The 19,493-nt window shown below is 43.1% G+C and overlaps 1 protein-coding gene across 2 annotated transcripts in view; it reads right to left on the bottom strand.

Annotated features, from left to right (window-relative positions):
• Nucleotides 1-19,493, bottom strand: part of EZH1 (enhancer of zeste 1 polycomb repressive complex 2 subunit) — a 278,927-nt gene that overhangs the window by 42,667 nt on the left and 216,767 nt on the right. For both annotated transcript variants that reach the window (XR_013594997.1, XM_078645362.1), the window contains exons 10-13: nucleotides 11,974-12,137; nucleotides 11,234-11,325; nucleotides 5,616-5,796; nucleotides 3,397-3,593 (exon numbers count right to left, since the gene is read on the bottom strand). Coding sequence is in view for 1 of the 2 variants with exons in the window: in XM_078645362.1 (XP_078501488.1) it covers nucleotides 3,397-3,593; nucleotides 5,616-5,796; nucleotides 11,234-11,325; nucleotides 11,974-12,137 (634 nt within the window). In the remaining variant the exon portion in view is untranslated. The remainder of the gene's footprint in view (nucleotides 1-3,396; nucleotides 3,594-5,615; nucleotides 5,797-11,233; nucleotides 11,326-11,973; nucleotides 12,138-19,493) is intronic.

Genomic DNA, 19,493 nt, shown 5'->3' with positions numbered 1-19,493 from the left:
TTATAGCAGCTCAGTTGAAAACACTGTATCTTTGCTGAGCGATCACCATATTTAAAGCATCTGCTCAGCATATAAAAAAATAAACCCCCAAAGGATAGTTGAATCTTCCTGCCGCAGCAGGAGTTTTTCTCCTAGCATGTGAGGTTAATTTAGTTGTTTTCCTGTTGTGAATGCCAAGTTTTATCTGGTGGTCCAGAGCAGGTAAAGGTATGCTGGAACATTTGTCATGAATAAAGTGGATGGTCTGAATTACTGTGACGCACGGCCCACTATCTGAGAGGGTTTTGGTAAAAAGGTTTCCGCTGGTAGAAACTTAAATGGTTCCTTCCCACTCTGAGATCTAGGGAACAGAGAGTTTGATAGACACGCTATCCACCAAGGGTCTGACAGAGTATCCCACCTACCAAACTTGAAATGAGGGCCATAGTTTGTTCGCACTCAACTTGATTGTGCCAAAAACAGACCCAGGAAACTCAATATAATTCGTAACCAAACTTCCCCAGCACCTCCTAATATGACAGCCTCCTCAGCAGATGCGACAAAATTGACCATTTCTTCGTGGAAAAAAATGGCCAAAATTGATCAATCCTTCCTTCCCACACAACTACCCTCCAACTCGCTCCCTAATGGCCCTTCTCACCCACCCACTTTTCTACTGCCCCCAGCCACTCCACTTGGCTCCCTCCTACCACTTCACCAGCTACCAACTCCCCTAACGCACAACTATAGAACAATGCATCCTTGCTCAACTTCCTCACCGTCACTGAGCTAGAAGTCCTCAAAATAATTGGCAATCTTAAACCGTCCTCCCACACAAAAGACCCTGTATCCCCCAATCTTGTCCCTACCCTTAAGCGCATCATCGCCCCATTCTGGACCAAAATCATCAACACCTCTCTCTCCACGGGCTATGTCCCCACCTCCCTTCAACTTGGACAAATCTCGCCCATAATTAAAAATCCTAATGCTGACCCAAATGACCTAAACAATCTCCGCCCTATCACCAACCTCCCCCATCTCTCAAGGTCCTTGAAAAATGTGCCCCACTACAACTTGACAAACACATCGTAAACTTCAACCTACTCAACCCCCTTCAGTCTGGATTCAGGAAAGGCTGCAGCACCGAAACGGCAATGCTCAATGTCATTGATGACATCCATCAATCACTTGATAATGGTGAGACCTGCCTTCTTATCCTCCTTGATTTCTCCACAGAGTTCGATACAGTCAACCATTCAGCCCTACTTAATGTTCTTAGGACCCGTTTCAGCCTTAATGGCACCGTCTTCAAATGGTTCACCTCTTACCTTCAACACCGAACTCAGCAAATCATAATTGTCTCTCTAACCCCACTCCAGTCTCCCTTGGAGTCCCCCAAAGATCTATTCTCTCTCCTTCCCTCTTTAACCTCTTTATGGAACCCCTCACTCTCATTCTTAAACAAGCAGGCATCAACTACCACCTGTACGCCGATGACACCCAAATCTATTACAAGATTAAAACTCATGCTGACATCTTACACCTGAACAACACCCTTTAACAGAGCCAATCCTGGTTCCAGTCAAATCATCTCAAACTAAACCCTAATAAAACTGAAATCATTCTCTTTTTCAGACCTTAACGCACTCAACTGCTCACTCACACTGTCCAACGCCGTCAAATCTCTTGGCATTACTACCGACAACATCCTCACCCTTAACGTTCACATCAAAAACTCTGCCACCTCAAGAAAATCAAACCATTCATACCCATCGATGATTTTAAACTTGCAGATCAATCACTTGTTCTTTCATGTATTGACTATGGCAACGCCATCCTCAACGGAATCCCCAAGGTCCACCTTGCTCCAATTAAAGCTGTGCTCAACCTTGCAGCCAGGCTCATCACAGACTGCAAACGCTTCGATCATATCTCCCCAGCTCTCAAATCTCTTAAATGGCTCCCTATCGAAGGGAGATCAGCTTACAAAACTGCCTGCATTACTTATTAAGCCCTCCACCAAACACTCCGCAGTACCTCTCCAAGAAACTCCTCATCGCTGGTACCACTCGTCCTCTGAGAAGCACCAACGCCCTCCTCCTAATCCCACCTCTGCATAAAAAGAAAACCACACAATCTCGCTCCTTCTCTGGCAATGCCCCTAATATCTGGAATAGCCTCCCAAAAAACCTGTGCTGTAACCCCTCCTACGCCAGCTTCAAAAAAGACCTCAAAACCCTCATCCTTAACTACTATTGAGAATCCTAACCTGTGCCCGACTCCTGAACTCTTTTCACCATACCATATTTGTTTCAGTAATATATGTCCCTCTTCCTGTACTCCAATTTACCTAAATTACTTGTAATGTATTGCTCCAGCTCCTGTTTTATTCCTTCTTGATTTGTAATTATGTTGTTTTTTACTTTGATATTTCACACTGTTTTTTCTTACCCTTGTTTTTACGCTTTTATACCATGTTTGCCCTATACTATCCTGATCAAGTAAAGCGCTCTGATACCTCTGGGTCTAGCCGGCGCTATATAAAACTTTTAAAATGAATAAAATAAAATAAATGTCAGCAAATACCACCAGGTCTACAGATAGCAGGAAAAGATCAACACAGGATAGTTTGTTCTACGAATCACTATCAAATATAAATCAGTTAACTTCTAAATTTTCTCAACACTGCTAGCGCTTCAAAACATATTGTACACAAAGCACAACCACTTGGCATCAATGCAGAGGGCAGAATTGTTGACTCGGATTCTCCCCGTGCCCATGGACAGTGCCTGGATGCCCTCACGGGTCATAATCCGCAATATATTAATCTACAAACTTATCTATACTTGCTCTGGAAAGTAAATAAATTCCATACAAAGGAAAGATTTAGATTGTCCCTACACGCCCTCACCCTGTCTCACATCAATGGAGGAAAACTCTATTTGTTCTGGTCCTAAGAAACCTTTTTGAGATTTACAGGCTGACATGTGGTGAAGCTCCAACTTTCTGCCCGCACTCTCTTCAAAACCGGCTTCAACATCAACAAGCCAGTAAATAAGACTACACCACAGTGATTCAAAACCCCATACTCATGGCCCAATTGCCTCCTTCACCCACCGCTCCCAAGCTGCAATGTACCACCTGTTATTGTACAGCCCTGTTGCCTTGAATCTAGGCACATAATTTAAAAACTTGAATGCACAAATACACAAATCAGTTCTAAGGACAAATTTCAACAGCTGACCACCAATTGCAGGAAATGCAAATTCATAAGACTTTGGGCTAAGTTGACAAAACGCGCTACACAACTTGAAATCAGGACACACTATCATAATCACAGAACACAATGGAGAGAGTGGCTGCAATTGTTTTTCACCATCATGCTTCCAAAACGGAGAACCCGTCTTCTATTAATACCTGTTTGCATGTTTTGGTGCCCATCAGCCGGGATATGGAGCAGAAGTTGTTGAAGTAGGTGCCATGGAACACACGGAAAAGCGATTCTTCTGCCCCCGACCACTCTATCGGCTCCTGTGGTTCATCTGGATCAGGCGCTTCCGAGCTCCTGCTGCTAGGTCTCTGCTTGGTGGGGGTCTGACAGCGTGAATTAGCCTCTAAGATTAGCAAGTCATCAATCAAAATAAAGCAGACTAGCATGAAAAAAGACCCTTGTATAAGACTTTCTCCACTCAATTACTTCAGGGAAACACTTGTCAACGCAATAGTGGGGAAAATGTAAGCAAACATGATCTGCAAAGCTATTTGTCATGAATTCTTAAAACAGAGGAACAAAAACTCATAGCATGTCGCTGAAACTCAGAAATCGAAGTCCTGTATGAAATCCGAAATAGAGTGGCATTCAAAAATCTACGTTGAGGAATTGAAATGGAGTAACAGACATTTGTGCAAAGAAACTCTCTAGGTCTAGAGAGTCTACTGCTTTGAAGTCATCTCCCACTGTGTCCTTAGGTCTTATATATTACATGAAAAGGGTCCTATTTCTGCCCCTTTTCTAAAGGTCCTGTTACTAATTGCTGACAAAGCATACTTAAATATGTATTGGTTTCACTAAAGGTTACGCAAAAAATAAATATATATATGCTTTTTTATTATTATAGCTGCACTGTTTAGGTGTCCAGTCTTAAAGCTGTGTAGGTTTTCTACGTTATACCACTGTAAATATGGGAAAACTCAATTTATAAACGGAGGTATGTTTACGGAAACAAAAAGAAAAGTTGCATTTCTACTGGAGAGAATGCAGATAAATAGGACACACCAGAGGTATGTTTCCGACAGGATGAATTAGGGATGTTTGTGAACATGCAGATTTAATGCTTTGTATCCCTATTACGACCACAGAAAAGATTCTAGGCTTCTAGGGAAGAAGTTACTTTCAGTTACAGAAGAAATGTGTCAAAGAAAACCTCAGTGGCCTAAATCTTGGTTTTGATTGAATTATTTCATGCATACAATAGTTCTCTACCACCATATGCTGCTATTGCAACATAATTTATCATACTGGTGTTCTGCTCCAAACTCTGGGGCCCATTAGGATGGCGGGCCGATCGCCCCCGCCAGGCCGGCGGAATGACCCCCCGCCATATTAGTATGGCTGGGGGGTCCACGGCGGACAGAAAGACTGTCGCCTTGCGACCGGGGCGGAAAAGGGTTTCTATGGTGGCGGTGTCTGTCAGACACCGCCAGCCATTTTAGGATGGGTTATTTTAAATGCCTTTTCCGTGGCGGTAATGCCGCCACAGAAAGGCATGCAGAGTCTGCATTGCGGGCCCAATGCTGGCCCCCATGGACTCCGGGGGGAAGGGGAGAAAGGGTACCTATGGTACCCCCCAGAAGTTCCATGCACAGCATGCCTTCCTGCGATTGTGGCGGGCGGTGCGGAGTGCACCGCCCGCCACAATGGTAGGAATGCTGGATGCGCCCGCCACTGTTGCCAATTGATGAGAGAGTGAAGTTCAAAAGCTTATGCATCGTTCATATGTCTCTATTCAACTCTGGTCCCCCCATTCTTCAAGGAATTATCCAGCCTTATGAGCCCAAAAGATCCCTTTGCTCTGAAAATAAGAACCTGGCCATTGTTCCCAGCATCCGCAAGGCCAGAAGCGGAGGTCGTTCATTTTCGGCCAATGCCTCCAGACTCTGGAATTCTCTGCCTCTCTCCTTACGATCAGAACCCAACCACTTATCTTTTCGAAGAGCCTTGAAAACCTTTCTCTTCCCAAACTGAGTGACCCTATCCCGCTATTGCTGCAAGCGCTGGGACGCCTCCGGGTAGCCATGCGCTATACAAATGTGCCTACAATACACTGTGGCTGGCGCATCCTAATGCCATGCATGGGACCCCCGCCCTTATGGCGGGTGGTCCCTAGTACCGTGAGGATGGTGGGCGGGCAAAGTCCCCCCGCCATCCTAATGGGGGCCAGTATGTTCTCACTACTGCCGATCTGTGCTGTGTAACAACATTCAGGACCTAGCAAACTAAATGAAATATACATAGGTTGCACCGGAGCAGTCGATCGAAGGAAGGGTTTCAACATTTTACACACAAGCCACATGTCCATGTTACCCATTTATGAACAATTCAATGGTACTGGAAAATCTGGTGGCCTTCAGTTTACCTGAAGAGCTTGAGGCCCATTCGTTGCCTGTATCCCGGTCACTGTCGCCTTCCTTGGTGTCAGCAACCGCAGCCGTGGAGGCGCTTGAGGAGGCGGCTGTAACTCCGGTGTTACGCTTACGGCGTCTACCAGAACACTTCGACCTTGGGTTATTCAGAATGACATATTCCTTAGCTCCTTCCTGCATGCCAAGCACACAGACGCCAAAAGCATCGAGAAAAACACGATGAAAATGTTCTTTTAAAAATAAGTAGACAGATCCACGTTTTTGGATTATCACATAAATACATTTATCACTCTCAAATTGATGCATGACACACAACTAGTCGTATTAAATTAATAACAATGCTGCACAAACCTGTGTCCTAGGAGAAACTAGAGGCTTTGATTATCATCAGTTGTTTTACTTAAAATGGGACACAGGATATGTACATATCATTGTTGCTGAACTAAAACTGTATGGGGAGTAGGGAGATGTTCAGGTTTCCATGAAGACTTCACAAGCAGAAATGGGTGAATGCTTATAACACGAGTGCTCACTGAATTTTAACTGCTGGGTTTGTTGAATTAGCACACCATCACAAGCTCTTGCCACTCTCAACCTTTTATCTTGGTGTTTCAATAGAATAAAAGTTGAATTGCTTCATTAGTTTGAATTGCAGTAGAAGCTGGATTAAGGGAGTTGGAGTGCTTGTGTTGTAGTTGTGTGGCTGGTGTTCCCCAAAGATGATTCTTTGATATTTAGCTTGTTTTCCAAATATGCAATAATGCAAAAGATAGTCAAAATATTTTGTTAAATCATACTGAATTCATAATCCTCATACAGCTTTATCAAGAACACCGGTTTCATTTCTAAATAATCCAATGGAGTTCATTTTTGTTCAGTGATTTTTTCACGAAAGTTCTCATTTGAAGCAAATACACGGTAACGTTAATTCCCTTGGAAGAAACTGTATAGTTCTCCAAAACAAACCTAGGTCTCCATAAAGAAGCACACACAATAGTTGTGAAAGCTTACAACTACTCATGCACATGTTGTACTTCTCTGAATGCTAGGCACTGACAATGTGAAACCGACGATTCATAAAGACCTTAGATCTAGGCATGGGTTTCTCCCGAGTGCCTAAATGGATGGCGTACACCTATTTTTGCTAATGCTAAGTAAATCTGCATTAAAGAAAATGGGCACATGCAGACTCTGGAAATATTTAATATTTTACAAAGATTTCTTTTTTTCTTGATATCAAGAACTTTGTCTATAATCTTCCCTTCCAACATACCGTTATAATTAAGGGATTTATATGTACTTTGCCACACTCGTATCTTAATGACGATTACTACAAATGCCTTGGTCATTTTATGTACATTTAAAAGTCCAGCTATGTTAAGGTAAAGAAAGAAAAGCAGCTAGAATGGCAGACAGAGAGAATGAAAGAGAGCCGGACCCAAGACAACATCCTGATTTCTGAAATGAAAGCCCAGGAATCAAAGGAGAATATCTTGAGACGCACAGTCATCTGTTAATACTACACAGGTTGAATCATTCATGGCTAGGAATGTTTAAAATGAAAGTGTGTGCTATGCACACCTCTTTCTGATTATAATCACAATGAATTGATCAGTGTGCTGAACCTGACCGTGTGTACCTAATCACACCGTATGAAACACAATAAGGAGGGCCAACAGCCAACCTGCCTGCTGGACTCAGGCGCACACAAATATACGTGAATACAGCCTCTCACATTTTGTAATATTAACATTCAATAAATATTCTCTCAAACAACGTATTTATTTTGTTGTATTCAATTTGTGAACTTCGTACTTGTGTTGGGGCTTTCGTAGCTTGAGCATCCAAAAGTTCTGTAGGATGCTCAAGATACAAAAGCTGATTTTTGATCAAATTTGACACTGCAAATTCTCTTTATTAGGCGTCTCTTACACGATACTGGGGACATGTTTTTGAAAAATGGTCACGTACTCCACATGGGAATGTTTGGCTACTGATCTGCAAAAACATACATTCACGTTGATGCAATGTAAATTTTATGTTTTGCAGTGATGCCCCTGAAGAAGGGACAATTTAGTTCTGAAATGCATTGGGTTTATGTCATTTGTTTTGTTGAATATGTTTTGATGTAACTAAAAGATTGTCAATAGCATTTGCTTTGTTACAACAAAAAGAAGAGTATTTGTATGCATTTTGTTATATGCATTTCCGTGGTAAAAAATGCCATGGTTCACAAATGTAATACAACAAAATGAATACGTTGTTTGGGAGAATATTTATTGAATGTTAATATTACAAAATGTGAGAGTTTGCATATCACATATAGTTGTGCACGCCCGAGTCCAGCAGGCAGGTTGGCTGCTGGCCCTCATTATCAACATTGAGGACAAAGGCCAAAGGCAAAGTTAGCTGCTAGCTTCCTCTTTGGGTGGAGACCTGGGGGGGGGAGGGGGGGGGGGCTAGCTCCAAGGGGCCCCCTCGGCACTGAATTCTGGCCGGGAGAGCTCCTGATTGAGCCCGGAGGGGGCCCCCTAAGTACCGTGCAGGGAGACCGAGGCCCCCTCACTTTTCGTTACGCCAGTGGGAACAATTTCAGAAACAGTTGATGGACAGAATGCAGAACAATGTCATACATTCACCCCAGTATAGAGATATGGGCCTAAATCCATCGTTTTTTTGCTCACCTGTCAAATCAGGCCCTCCCTGGACTGGAAACAAGCATCCTAGGATCGGTTTCGGGCTTTCAGCCCTCATCAGCCCGGGGGGAACCTAGCCTGGCAGTTCGGTCTGGACAGTTCCCATGGGGCACAGGGTCAAGACTGATTTGCATATGGCTGGGTCCAAACTGGGGTGGCGTAGTGGGCAAATGAACGATGGATCTTTTAACTGGGAGAGAATGTTTGCATTGTCAGCATTCCGTCCATCATTTGTTTGCTGTAACACTTTTCGCCCTAAGTGGGATGGGTATGCCCAGACGTGGGTCCCTCGCTCATTGTGCCACTGGATTCAAGCTAGCCTGGCTGAAGAAGGGTGACATACCCTGAAACCAGTCCCAGGATGCTTGTTTCCGGTCCAGGGAGGACCCTGCCTGGCAGTTCGGTCTGGACTGTTCCCATGGGGCAACAGGGTCAAGACTGATTTGCATATTGCTGGGCCCAAACTGGGGTGGCATAGTGGACAAAAGAAGATGGATTTAACCGAGATCTTTTGACTGGGGGAGAATGCTTGCATTGTCAGCATTCCATCCATCATTTGTTTGCTGTAACATTTTAGGAACAATTTACCTTTATGGGTGGTGCTCATTGCAGCTAGGAAGGAGCTCAAGACCAAGCTCTTCAACTGACTCGCAGAGCCCTCAATGAAGCAGCAGTATCCCCCACCCACAGCGCCTTGGCACCCTCACAGGTGAGTGGCAGTGCTTTACAAGACACCTGATTGACTAACACTTGCCTAGCAGTAGCACCAGCAAAGGCATTATGAAACCCGCAACCTCATTAATATCCTAGAAGTTAGCCATCCAGACTTTCATACTACGCTCTCAACATGAGCCCTGGTACTCTTGATGCTGAGGCACTGGATTGTGGGTTTCAATCACAAGCAGGGCCGGACTGGCCGTAGCAGGCATCGGGCGTTTTCCCAGGAGGCTGAAAGGGCGGGCCGGTTTAGGAGAGGTGGGGACCGTTTTTATTACTGGGGGTCAATTTTGCAGCAGTGCTGCAATATCGGCCTGCCGGTAACAAAAGCATCAGTACTGGGGGTGGGTTTAGTTAAGCAGCAGTGCTTCACACTTGCACACTCGCTCCCTACCCCCTCCCACCTTACCCTGTCCCCCGGGGGCAGGTCTGATACAATTGTGGGGGGTGATTTGTGTTGTCAGCCAAGCTTGATCACAAGATACAATTATTTTCAATAAACTGTTTTCAGCACTGTGTGTAATTCATAAAAAATGAAAATCTACATATCCAGGTTTACACCAAATTTTATGTGAAGATGTTTACATGTATGGTAATATCAAAGGTGCCTAGAAATACTACTGATGGGAAATAATTATACTATCATAAAGACATATCCACACGGATGATTGTACAAAGGCTTGCCTTTTCATTATGTATCTCCTTTAAAATGTTTTACCCCATTGAAAAATCCTTTCCCATACACCTCTTTACCACTAAATTTGGAGCGCCTTTCTATTCCCATAAGTTATCCCTGCCCTTGATCCAAGATTTTTTTTAAATATACACAAACTTGAAATAGTTAACCATATACTAAGGCTACCCCCTAAAATGCCCACTCCCCACAAATGGTTGCAGATTTAAGGATTTAAGGTTTAGCAGAGAGGGTACTCCAGCACAAACATGACATGTTACCCTGTTGGCATAACTGGCGGCCCGCCCTCACTTTTTAGAGTCAGTTGAATCATCATGTTTCTGCTGGTGATACCCCTGTTGGCTCTGCTTCCAGAAACCTTATAATAATAGCCTGACTGCTTTCAGGGTGTCAAGTCCCTCAGGCCCTCCACCATTTTTAGGGCAGACATTCTAAGGTACATTTTGTATCCTGTTTAGGATGCCTGGAAAAGTCTGGTGATCCTGAACATACCTTGGAAGAAATACCCCCAAACAGTGGAAGAAAACTCCCAAGCTGTCAGTCATTAGATTTTTGTTTTTCAAAAACAAACTTTGTGAGTTTCATTTCGAAAAACAAACGTCTGCTAAACGTCCAAATCAAACATGGTAGGCGCTCAGCAAACTTTCAGTGTCTTCAGAGGAGTGACTGTGGTAGTGGCTCCTTTGAAGGCATTGAGATCTCTGCAAGGCAGGCAGAGATATCTAAACAAGGCCGGAATGGTCGTATGATACATCAGGCATTTTCCCTGGAGACTGAAAGAGTGGGAGGCCGCTGTTGTTACTGAGGGCTGGTTTGTAGCAGTGCAACACTTTAAAAGCACGGCAAAGTTCCTTGTGTATCCAACAGTTTTCAGGAAACAATAAAAGTGCCATGGTACCTCAGGTGAATAATGTACCTGCTGGAGAGAGATTCGAGTTTTGTCTACAGGCAGTTTTGACTCGACTAAGGTAGTGCAGCGGGTTAATATGCCTGCTGCAAAGAGTGTGTACTATGCAGATCACTGAACAGTATTTTATATATTCTCAATGGGTTAATGCCTTTGTCAAAGAGATCCTTTGTTACTGTGCAGTTCATAACTTGCAATGATAATTTTTGTTAGAAAGTTACCTTTTTTGTCCCAGTCTTTCATTATCCAAATTTTGCTAAAAAGGGCTTTTTAGGGTAGAAATAAATTCTTTTTAGTAAAGTCAACCCTGACCACTGTTACGTTCTGAATCGGTTTATGCTTCCCCAGACCAAGCACTCTTGAAAAATGCCGCCCAGTATGGATGACATGTGACTCCTACACTTTCTAGTCCCCTTTATTCTAATATATGGGAGCAAATTGACGTATGCATGTAAACTCCCATTGTATAAATACAAAACTGTAATTTGCACTCTTCCCAGTGATAAAACAGCATATTCTCCCCCCATCATCTGAAGTTGCCAACAGCTGTCTGGAACTGACAGAAAAGGGAAAGCATTTTGTGACATATACACCTACCAGCCACAAGAAGCAGTGACCACCGCAAGGCTCAGTCTCAAGCTTGATTTCTCTGTGTCTGCGTCGGTAAACATTGGGGGTGGCGTGGAAAGCTGTAATATAGCAAATATCATATTTTATGCTTACTCATAACTTAAATAACAATGTTTGTGAATTGATCAAGGACAGCAAAAAGGTGTCAATACATCAATTAGTATCCGAGTGAATGCCTCAGTAGCTGCATGAGATTCAGCATAGATGATAGTCTTGCAGGATGATTGTTTCACTCTCTAAAATAAAAGTACGAAGTGTTTTTTTTTTTTTTAATACGCTGAGTTTGTGAACTTTGAAATGTTCGCAAAGTTTAAAACAAAATACAGTCATGGTAGAATTCTTCTACTAAAAGAGAAGAAACCCTGTAAATATAAACTTTTGGTGAAAAGATTTTTATCACAAAGTTGTGAAAAGAAATTTTCTTTCAACTTTTTTTGCCTAAATATGGAAAACTCAAAGTTTGCAAATTGCATTAAGTACTTAATTTTTGAAATGTGTTGACAAACTTTGCTCATTTCTGGCTGAGTTCCAGCTGACACATAGGAAAGACTGTAGCCATTCGAATAAATTCCACTTCACAGCTGTGCAAATGCTGAACTACTGATTGTTAAGCTAAAGCTTTTACAATCTAAAATGCACCTTACGTCAAGTATACAATGAAGTCATTTCAGATTGCAAGGACTGCAACGCTCAGCAAGCCAACTTACGATGCAAGAAACAGTCATATTTGAAGCAGCGCCTGCAGAAGAGTGTGTGGAAGGAGTGCAAGGACTGCTCCCGCTGCACAGATTTGGCACTTAGTCCATCGATGTTCGGAGTGCACTGTGGGGGCAGGACATTCGGGTCAGACACTACTGTGAGGTCTCTGTACCTGTTTACAACGAAAGGAAGCAGACTAGGTGTTACAGGGGGTCTATGATGGTCAACAAGTGAGTACACACTACGAAGGGGAACTGAAGCAGGATAAGAAGGGAATGAAAAAAGTGAAACGTTAATGGGAGCAAATATCTGCAAACAACAGCGGGAAAGGGGATTCTGTGAACTTTACCGGTAAAGGAGATCACAAAATCTTAGGGAAGAACTTGTGCAATTTGACCAGAAAATCCACACAGAAAAGTCTTAGAGAACACATACCTGTACAAAAAGATAGAAAGCACCAACCAGTTTTACCCAGCCATGGTACATTAGACTGCAGTTTTTGACAATAATATGTGGTGCCTTAATAGCACGAGCACAAAAGGGCAGTTAAGTAAATGTTTTAGTTTATGTTGCTATGTTAGTTTAATGTATTACGCCTAAGAATCCCCCCGGAAGGGGTATATCAGCGCAGCCCAGATCCTAGACCGGTAATCCAAACTAATTAAGCCACAAGCAGCTCTGTCTTAAGAAGTTTTCTGAATTTAAAATGATCAGTACATTGACATAGCTAGAAGCTCATTCAAAAACAAAGGGGCTAGGAAAGAAAAGGACCTGCCTCCTCAGTGAGAATTTCTTATCCGAGGGACTGTCAACAGGGCTCTGTCACTAGATCTTAACGACCTACCTGGCCGGTAATAAGAGCTTTGAAGACAAATCGCTCAGGCCTTTGCCATATAAGGATTTATGTGTCAGACAGCTGATTTCAAAACTATTCTTTTAAGGATTGACAGCCAATGGAGAGGGCGCAAAAGGGACAAAGAAGGCATCTTGAATGGATGATTGGTGATCAGTTGTGCTGTAGTATTCTGGACAACTTGCAGTTTTTTTAGCACGGTCTAGTTGATGGAAGCCAATAAGGCATTACAATAATCCAGACGACTGATGACTTAATGATTGGACCAAGGTTTTTCTCGTAGAATGTGGGAGAAGAGGAAAAACTCTCTGTAACAAGCGCAGCATATGAAAACCGAAAACAGATTTCTGTGGTGGTCCGTACCTGCTCTTTCATAGCGAGTGCTTGATTTAAGCGAACAGACACAATACTTGCAACAAATTTAGGAGTAGGTGCAGCGCCCAAATCAGAGGACCACCATTCAGGTGTCCAAACCTGTAGGCCCTTGCCAAAGAGCATTATCTCAGTTTTATTGGCATTCAACTGGATACAGTTTTCGGTCATCCAGGTTGCAATGGCTGTCATACCTGCAGAAAAGAGCACTTTATCATTGTTCAGATTTCTACAGAGTGTAATGATTAATTGTGTATGGTCTGCATGCGACAGTGGTTTGAAACCTAGAGCTCTGACAATTTTAGCAAGGGGGGTCGCGTGGATTTTAAAGAGTGTAGGAGTAAGACAAAAGCCCTGTGGCATCCATTATCTAGTTGTAAGGTTCGCTATTTATAAGAACCAATCCTTGAACCATTTTAGTTCTGTGCCCTGGATTTCTATCTCCTGCAAACTTTGCAGCATTCTGGGATGGGATACAGTGTTGAATGCTGTGGATAGGTCCAACAGCACAAGCAATGATGGAATATTCCTGTCAAGAGAGCGTCTTATTTGGTAAGTAACCGCAATTTGAGTGGTCTCTCTACTGTGCATGGGTCTACAGCCCGATTGAGGTGGATCCCACAACTTATTAGTCTCAAGATACTCCAGAAGTTGAATGTTTATTTGTACTTTCAATAGATTTCACAGTAAGGGAAGCAGAGACATAGGTCGATAGTTGAAAAGTTCCATAGGTGGCAAATTGAGTTTTTTTTTTAATTGGAGTGACTTGCACTAAGACTGGGGAACCTTCCCGTGCTGATGGGCAAGTTGGATATTGGGCAAAGGGCAAGCTGAGAGGACAAGGCTGCAGATATACTAGAAAGACACATGTCTAATTGAGACCCTGATTTGCAACTGCCAACGCTTTCTGAATGTAATCAGGCAAGAGTAACAAATTTGCGGAAGGCAAAAGCCCTGTTAGATCTACAGACTGGAATAAAGCTGCCTACACTCATGCTCTGCTACTTTAGGGAAGTTCTGGTAAATTACATTATTATTTTTTTCGAAGTGATTCACTAAGGAGTAACATAGGGCTTGTGATGTTTGAAACTCTTGGGAACAAGCCAGGGGGTTTATAAAAAGGTATTAAGGACTATGAATAACTCTTTGGAAGAGTTACTCACCTGATTAATTTGATGAGAAATGGCTTTTTTTATGACAGTGATCGCTTGTTAAAGATGAAATATACGCCTCTTTATCAACAGGATTTTTTGAGTGGCGCCACCGTCTTTCAAATTTTTTGCACAATGCTTTCTCAATTCACAGTTCTGGTGCACTAGAGTGAGTGGGTGCCATGGTTAGAATTGGAGCAAGTTTTAACAGGCGCAATTCTATCAAATGCTGTGTTTAAGGCTAAGTGACAGTCAGTTAGAGCTTTAGCCACGTCTGCATCTGCAGCTGTATTCATAAACTAAAACTCTTTAGTAAAGGAGTCGGGAACTATTTTACGCCAGTGTCTCAAACTTTTATTTAGATCCTTCTTAATGTGTTCAGGCACATTAGACTTTGCAAACTGAAACCAAATTAAAGAGTGATCGGTCTAAAGAAGAGGTTGAGGGGCGTATGACGGGCTCGCTGCGCGAGCCCGATATCGACTGGTGGTCTTCCGTGCCTCTTTCTCCCCCTCTTATCTCCTCTCAGCAGGATGACTGGCAGCCACAATACACAACTTTATTAAAACCCACGGAGGAAGAACATGTAGCTGGCTCCTTTAACTGGGGCTTCCACTATGACGAGACTCCGCCCTCAGCCGACGTCAGTGCGTTTCCAGCTATAAGAATAAGAGAATCCGGGAAGTGGGGGTGTGTCAACACCGGAGCAGAGGAAGAAGATTCGGGAGTAGGAGCGTTCGTGGAGTACAGAGGAAAAGAGAAGGAAGACTAAGCTGAACGAGGGACGAGACCATCAGCAGCCCAGGAGGAGCCAGGAGGCCAACGTCCACACGTGTTGCCGAGCCATGCTCCAGGAGGAGCGTGGCTTGTACAGGTACGAAACAAGTTCTCGGGGTGGGTTGGGAGGAGGGGTCACCCGACCACCTAACCGTGAGTCCTAAGATCCCTGTTAATCCTCACGCCTTGTTTTCCCCACACAAGAGCACTTGTTACACATATCCCGTTTTCAATCCTTTTCTTTCACAACGTGCACAAAAGTGTGTGCTGCCTCCTTCACTCCCTGGTCCCTTATTTCTGAGAAAGACACCAGCCAGCGTCCTGATACCTTTTCTTTTTTTGTTCTTCTTCAACCCCTCCTCACTTGACCGATACGGACGGAGTACGGAGACCGGTTACTGGGAGGTGGAGCCGAAGCCCGCACAGAGAAGTCGAGGGTTACCTAGCAAGACGGATCCTGCCAAGTTTGCCACTGAAAGAATAACAAGTCGGCATAAATGTGTCTTCAGTAAAATAAAAGCTTACCTGAACAGACCTGGTTTACGACTTGTTACTCCAACCCTGCCACAGGGCGTCACAAAAAGATGAAGAATTTGTGAAAACCAGATCTAGAGTGTGGCCCACAAGATTGGTGGGTCGTATAACTTTTTGGTTTAGACCTCACATAGTTAGGTCAGAGATAAACTATGCTACCCCCATGCCAGAAAAATCTTCAACATGAACGTTGGAATCACCCCACAAAAGAAAATGTTGGGATGCAAGAACGTGTAGGGTAATGGAAGGATGTATGACATTACAACGCATGCTTTTACATCGCATGCTTTTACAACGCGGTTTTTACAACGCATACCATTACAACGCATAATGCTTTTAGGCGCTGGATAGTGAATTGTTTAATTTACTATTCCAACTCCAGTCCCCGTGGATAGTAGGGAAGGTGTTGGATAGTACATTAAACACATTCCCTATCCTAGAGCGCCCCCCAGCGCAATGCGTTGTAATGGTTTGCGTTGTAAAAGTTGCGTCGTAAAGGCACTGCGTGGTAAAAGTTGCGTTGTAAAGGATGTTTCCCGTAATGGAAAGTAGATCCCAAATTTCCACCGCATGTTTAAGAAGAGACCTGACATTTCACAGAAAGCCCATGATAGTAGGGGGAATCTGAGAAGGTGGCGGCGAAGAGGGGAAGGTGGTAAGAGTCTATAGAGGAGCTAGGAACATCAGAGGTGTTACTAGCGGCTGCCACAATTGTGGCTAGCCAGTTCTTAGAATCCTCATGAGGATTCCTGTCTTTACATCGTACTGCTACAGCGCCTTGACGCCCTTGGGCTAAGTTAGCCCTTTATACATTTTATATTCATTCATTCCCCTGTAAAGGTTCTCTCTATGCTTATGAGAAACTTAACAGCAGAACTGGTTGCAATGCCACATCTTGGCACAGCGGAAAACAATACAATATTTATAACATCTATGGGTTATTTTCATTTGATCTTGGTCCTGAAGAATGTATTGGCACAACATACTCTCTCAAACCACTAGTGCTCAGCGTTACCACGGAGGGACATACAATTAATTAATTTTCTAATAAAGACAAACTGCCTTTGGTAACAATCTCTATGGTTGAATGAGACTTTACAAACGAATGATCAGCTCTGGACAAGATACATCTATATGTCTTTGTCCATTAACTCTGGATTTGAAAATATTCTTGAAATTGCTGCACTGTCATTCCAATTTTGTATTAGAAAACAAACACAAGACGAATAGTCAATGATAATGAAGGACAAAGGGTATTCTGTGGGAAACGCTCTGTATTGATCACTGCTGATCTTACGATCATAGAAATCTGCCACTGTTGCAACTGAATAGTTTAATTGTTTCAAGTTGAGTTATTGGTTTCTAGCCAAGAATGAAATAAAATATTTGTGCTACGTATGTAAAGGATCCAGTGTTTATTGATTGCTCTTAAAACTGCTGGGCGTTTAATAGTTAGAGAAAAAGCTTTTTGCAGCCATTTTGTTTTTGGCACATCACCATTAACTTCCAAAATATAGAATATGAAATCTCTGTGCATCTAGTATTTGGCCTTAAGGGTGAGGTGACCTGCTACTGAAACCCGAGCACCATGTCCTCAGACCTAAAAGTGACGTCCGTTTTTGTGTTTAAATTGGTGTATCTGACACTTGGTAAGACAGCTATAAATGTAAGGAAATATTTTGAACAACCGCGCAAAGTTGAAATTTGGGATTCAAGCTGGAAGGAAGTATTATTGCTACTAGCAAGGACAGCGAGAGACTGGCCAGAAGGCTGTGAAATTAGAGGCTGTGAATGCAGCAGGTAAGATGCTAGAATATGGATACCATCAGCACTGAACTGCTTCTGCATATTTGCATATGTGCAGAGGCCGCTTTCTCTCGGTTGATGTGGAAATCTATAGAGGCGCACCTAGGGTGTGCGCGGTACCCACCGTTGGAACCTGCAAGATCCAGACCAACCACCATGCATGCAGCCCATTGCTTCGAGCAGCATGCTGCATGTTGATTGGCCAATGTACGGCATGGCCCCACCACCGAGCTATTACACACATTACATCTGTAAGCAGAGGACTGACTACCAAGCATGCATGTCTGTAGTGTGTCGTCACAGTTACTACGTCTGAGCCTTGTTGTAATTACTGGTGAGCCAGGATGACAATCAGGAATGGCAGAGGTTTCAGGAAGGCAGAGGATGACAGACCAAGAGACATAGATTAAGGGGCTCAGGAACCCATTACTGACTGGTATCGAGAGTCTGGGCCGGAGGAGGAAGTAAAGTGTTCAGTCACAATGCCCGTGGCAGCAGTCAGTCTTCCTCCCCACCCTTGAAGGTGAGCTCTTTAATATTTTTCCAAAAACATTGCAAGTCTTACTGTACAATTAGACACTTTTCAACAAAACAAGGGGACCCAATAGATACCTAGGGACCTTGGGCAAACGACTATTGAGGAAAACAATGGTCCTTAGGGTTAGAAATTTTGACAATTCAATGAAATATAGACTCCAATCAGTACTATATCGGAAAGTTTTTCAGTACCCAGCCGGGCCTGAATTTTTATTCAAGTATAGACATAGATAAAAAGACCACCAGAGAGGTCTGATTCATAGACTGATAGGGTACAAGCCTGTACCTATCCAGAACACACTCGAACAGGGTTTGGGGGTGAGAAAGGTAAGAAAGGAAAGAAGGTAAAGAATATCAGGCAAAAAGAACATGGGAGCCAACTGTCCCATGCATCATTAATACATTTGCAAAGCAAGTTCAGACAGACAATTACTGTAACAATATTAACACAATAGAGAGGTTACAGAATTGTAAAAGTTGTCGACGGCGTTTCGATCCCTGGCTCCTAGTGAACTGGGATCATCATCAGGACTTTATAATATATTGCCTGTTTATACTTTCGAGAAAAGCCTTTCAGAGCAATATTTAATCTGCTCAAATGGGTCGAGAGAAGGTTTAAATCGGTGGAAGGAGGACCGGTGCCTCGAGTTTCTACTGAGTAGACATAATACTGTCAACTGCTTGTATTGATTCTTCCAAATCGGAGAAGTACATAAAATTATCCACACGTAGGTGGGCACTCGAATTATTTCAAGTCTTTAGTCTACAGGCGTTGCTGCCTTGCTCATGAATCGAGCAGGAACCAGGCGCGTGCTCAATGGCAATGTGCCGACTCATCGGGAATCCGATTTGGAAGAATCAATACAAGCAGTTGACAGTATTATGTCTACTCAGTAGAAACTCGAGGCACCGGTCCTCCTTCCACCGATTTAAACCTTCTCTCGACCCATTTGAGCAGATTAAATATTGCTCTGAAAGGCTTTTCTCGAAAGTATAAACAGGCAATATATTATAAAGTCCTGATGATGATCCCAGTTCACTAGGAGCCAGGGATCGAAACGCCGTCGACAACTTTTACAATTCTGTAACCTCTCTATTGTGTTAATATTGTTACAGTAATTGTCTGTCTGAACTTGCTTTGCAAATGTATTAATGATGCAAGGGACAGTTGGCTCCCATGTTCTTTTTGCCTGATATTCTTTACCTTCTTTCCTTTCTTACCTTTCTTTCCCCCGAACCCTGTTCGAGTGTGTTCTGGATAGGTACAGGCTTGTACCCTATCAGTCTATGAATCAGACCTCTCTGGTGGTCTTTTTATCTATGTCTATACTTGAATAAAAATTCAGGCCCGGCTGGGTACTGAAAAACTTTCCGATATAGTACTGATTGGAGTCTATATTTCATTGAATTGTCAAAATTTCTAACCCTAAGGACCATTGTTTTCCTCAATAGTACAATTAGACACAGCATCTGCTACAATTATCTCCTGTTGCTAAGT

Source organism: Lissotriton helveticus, chromosome 5_1 (assembly GCF_964261635.1).
Source record: "Lissotriton helveticus chromosome 5_1, aLisHel1.1, whole genome shotgun sequence".
NCBI lineage: Eukaryota > Metazoa > Chordata > Amphibia > Caudata > Salamandridae > Lissotriton > Lissotriton helveticus.
The sequence above is the reverse complement of the archived record's forward strand: the minus strand, read 5'-3'. Positions and strand labels throughout refer to the sequence as shown.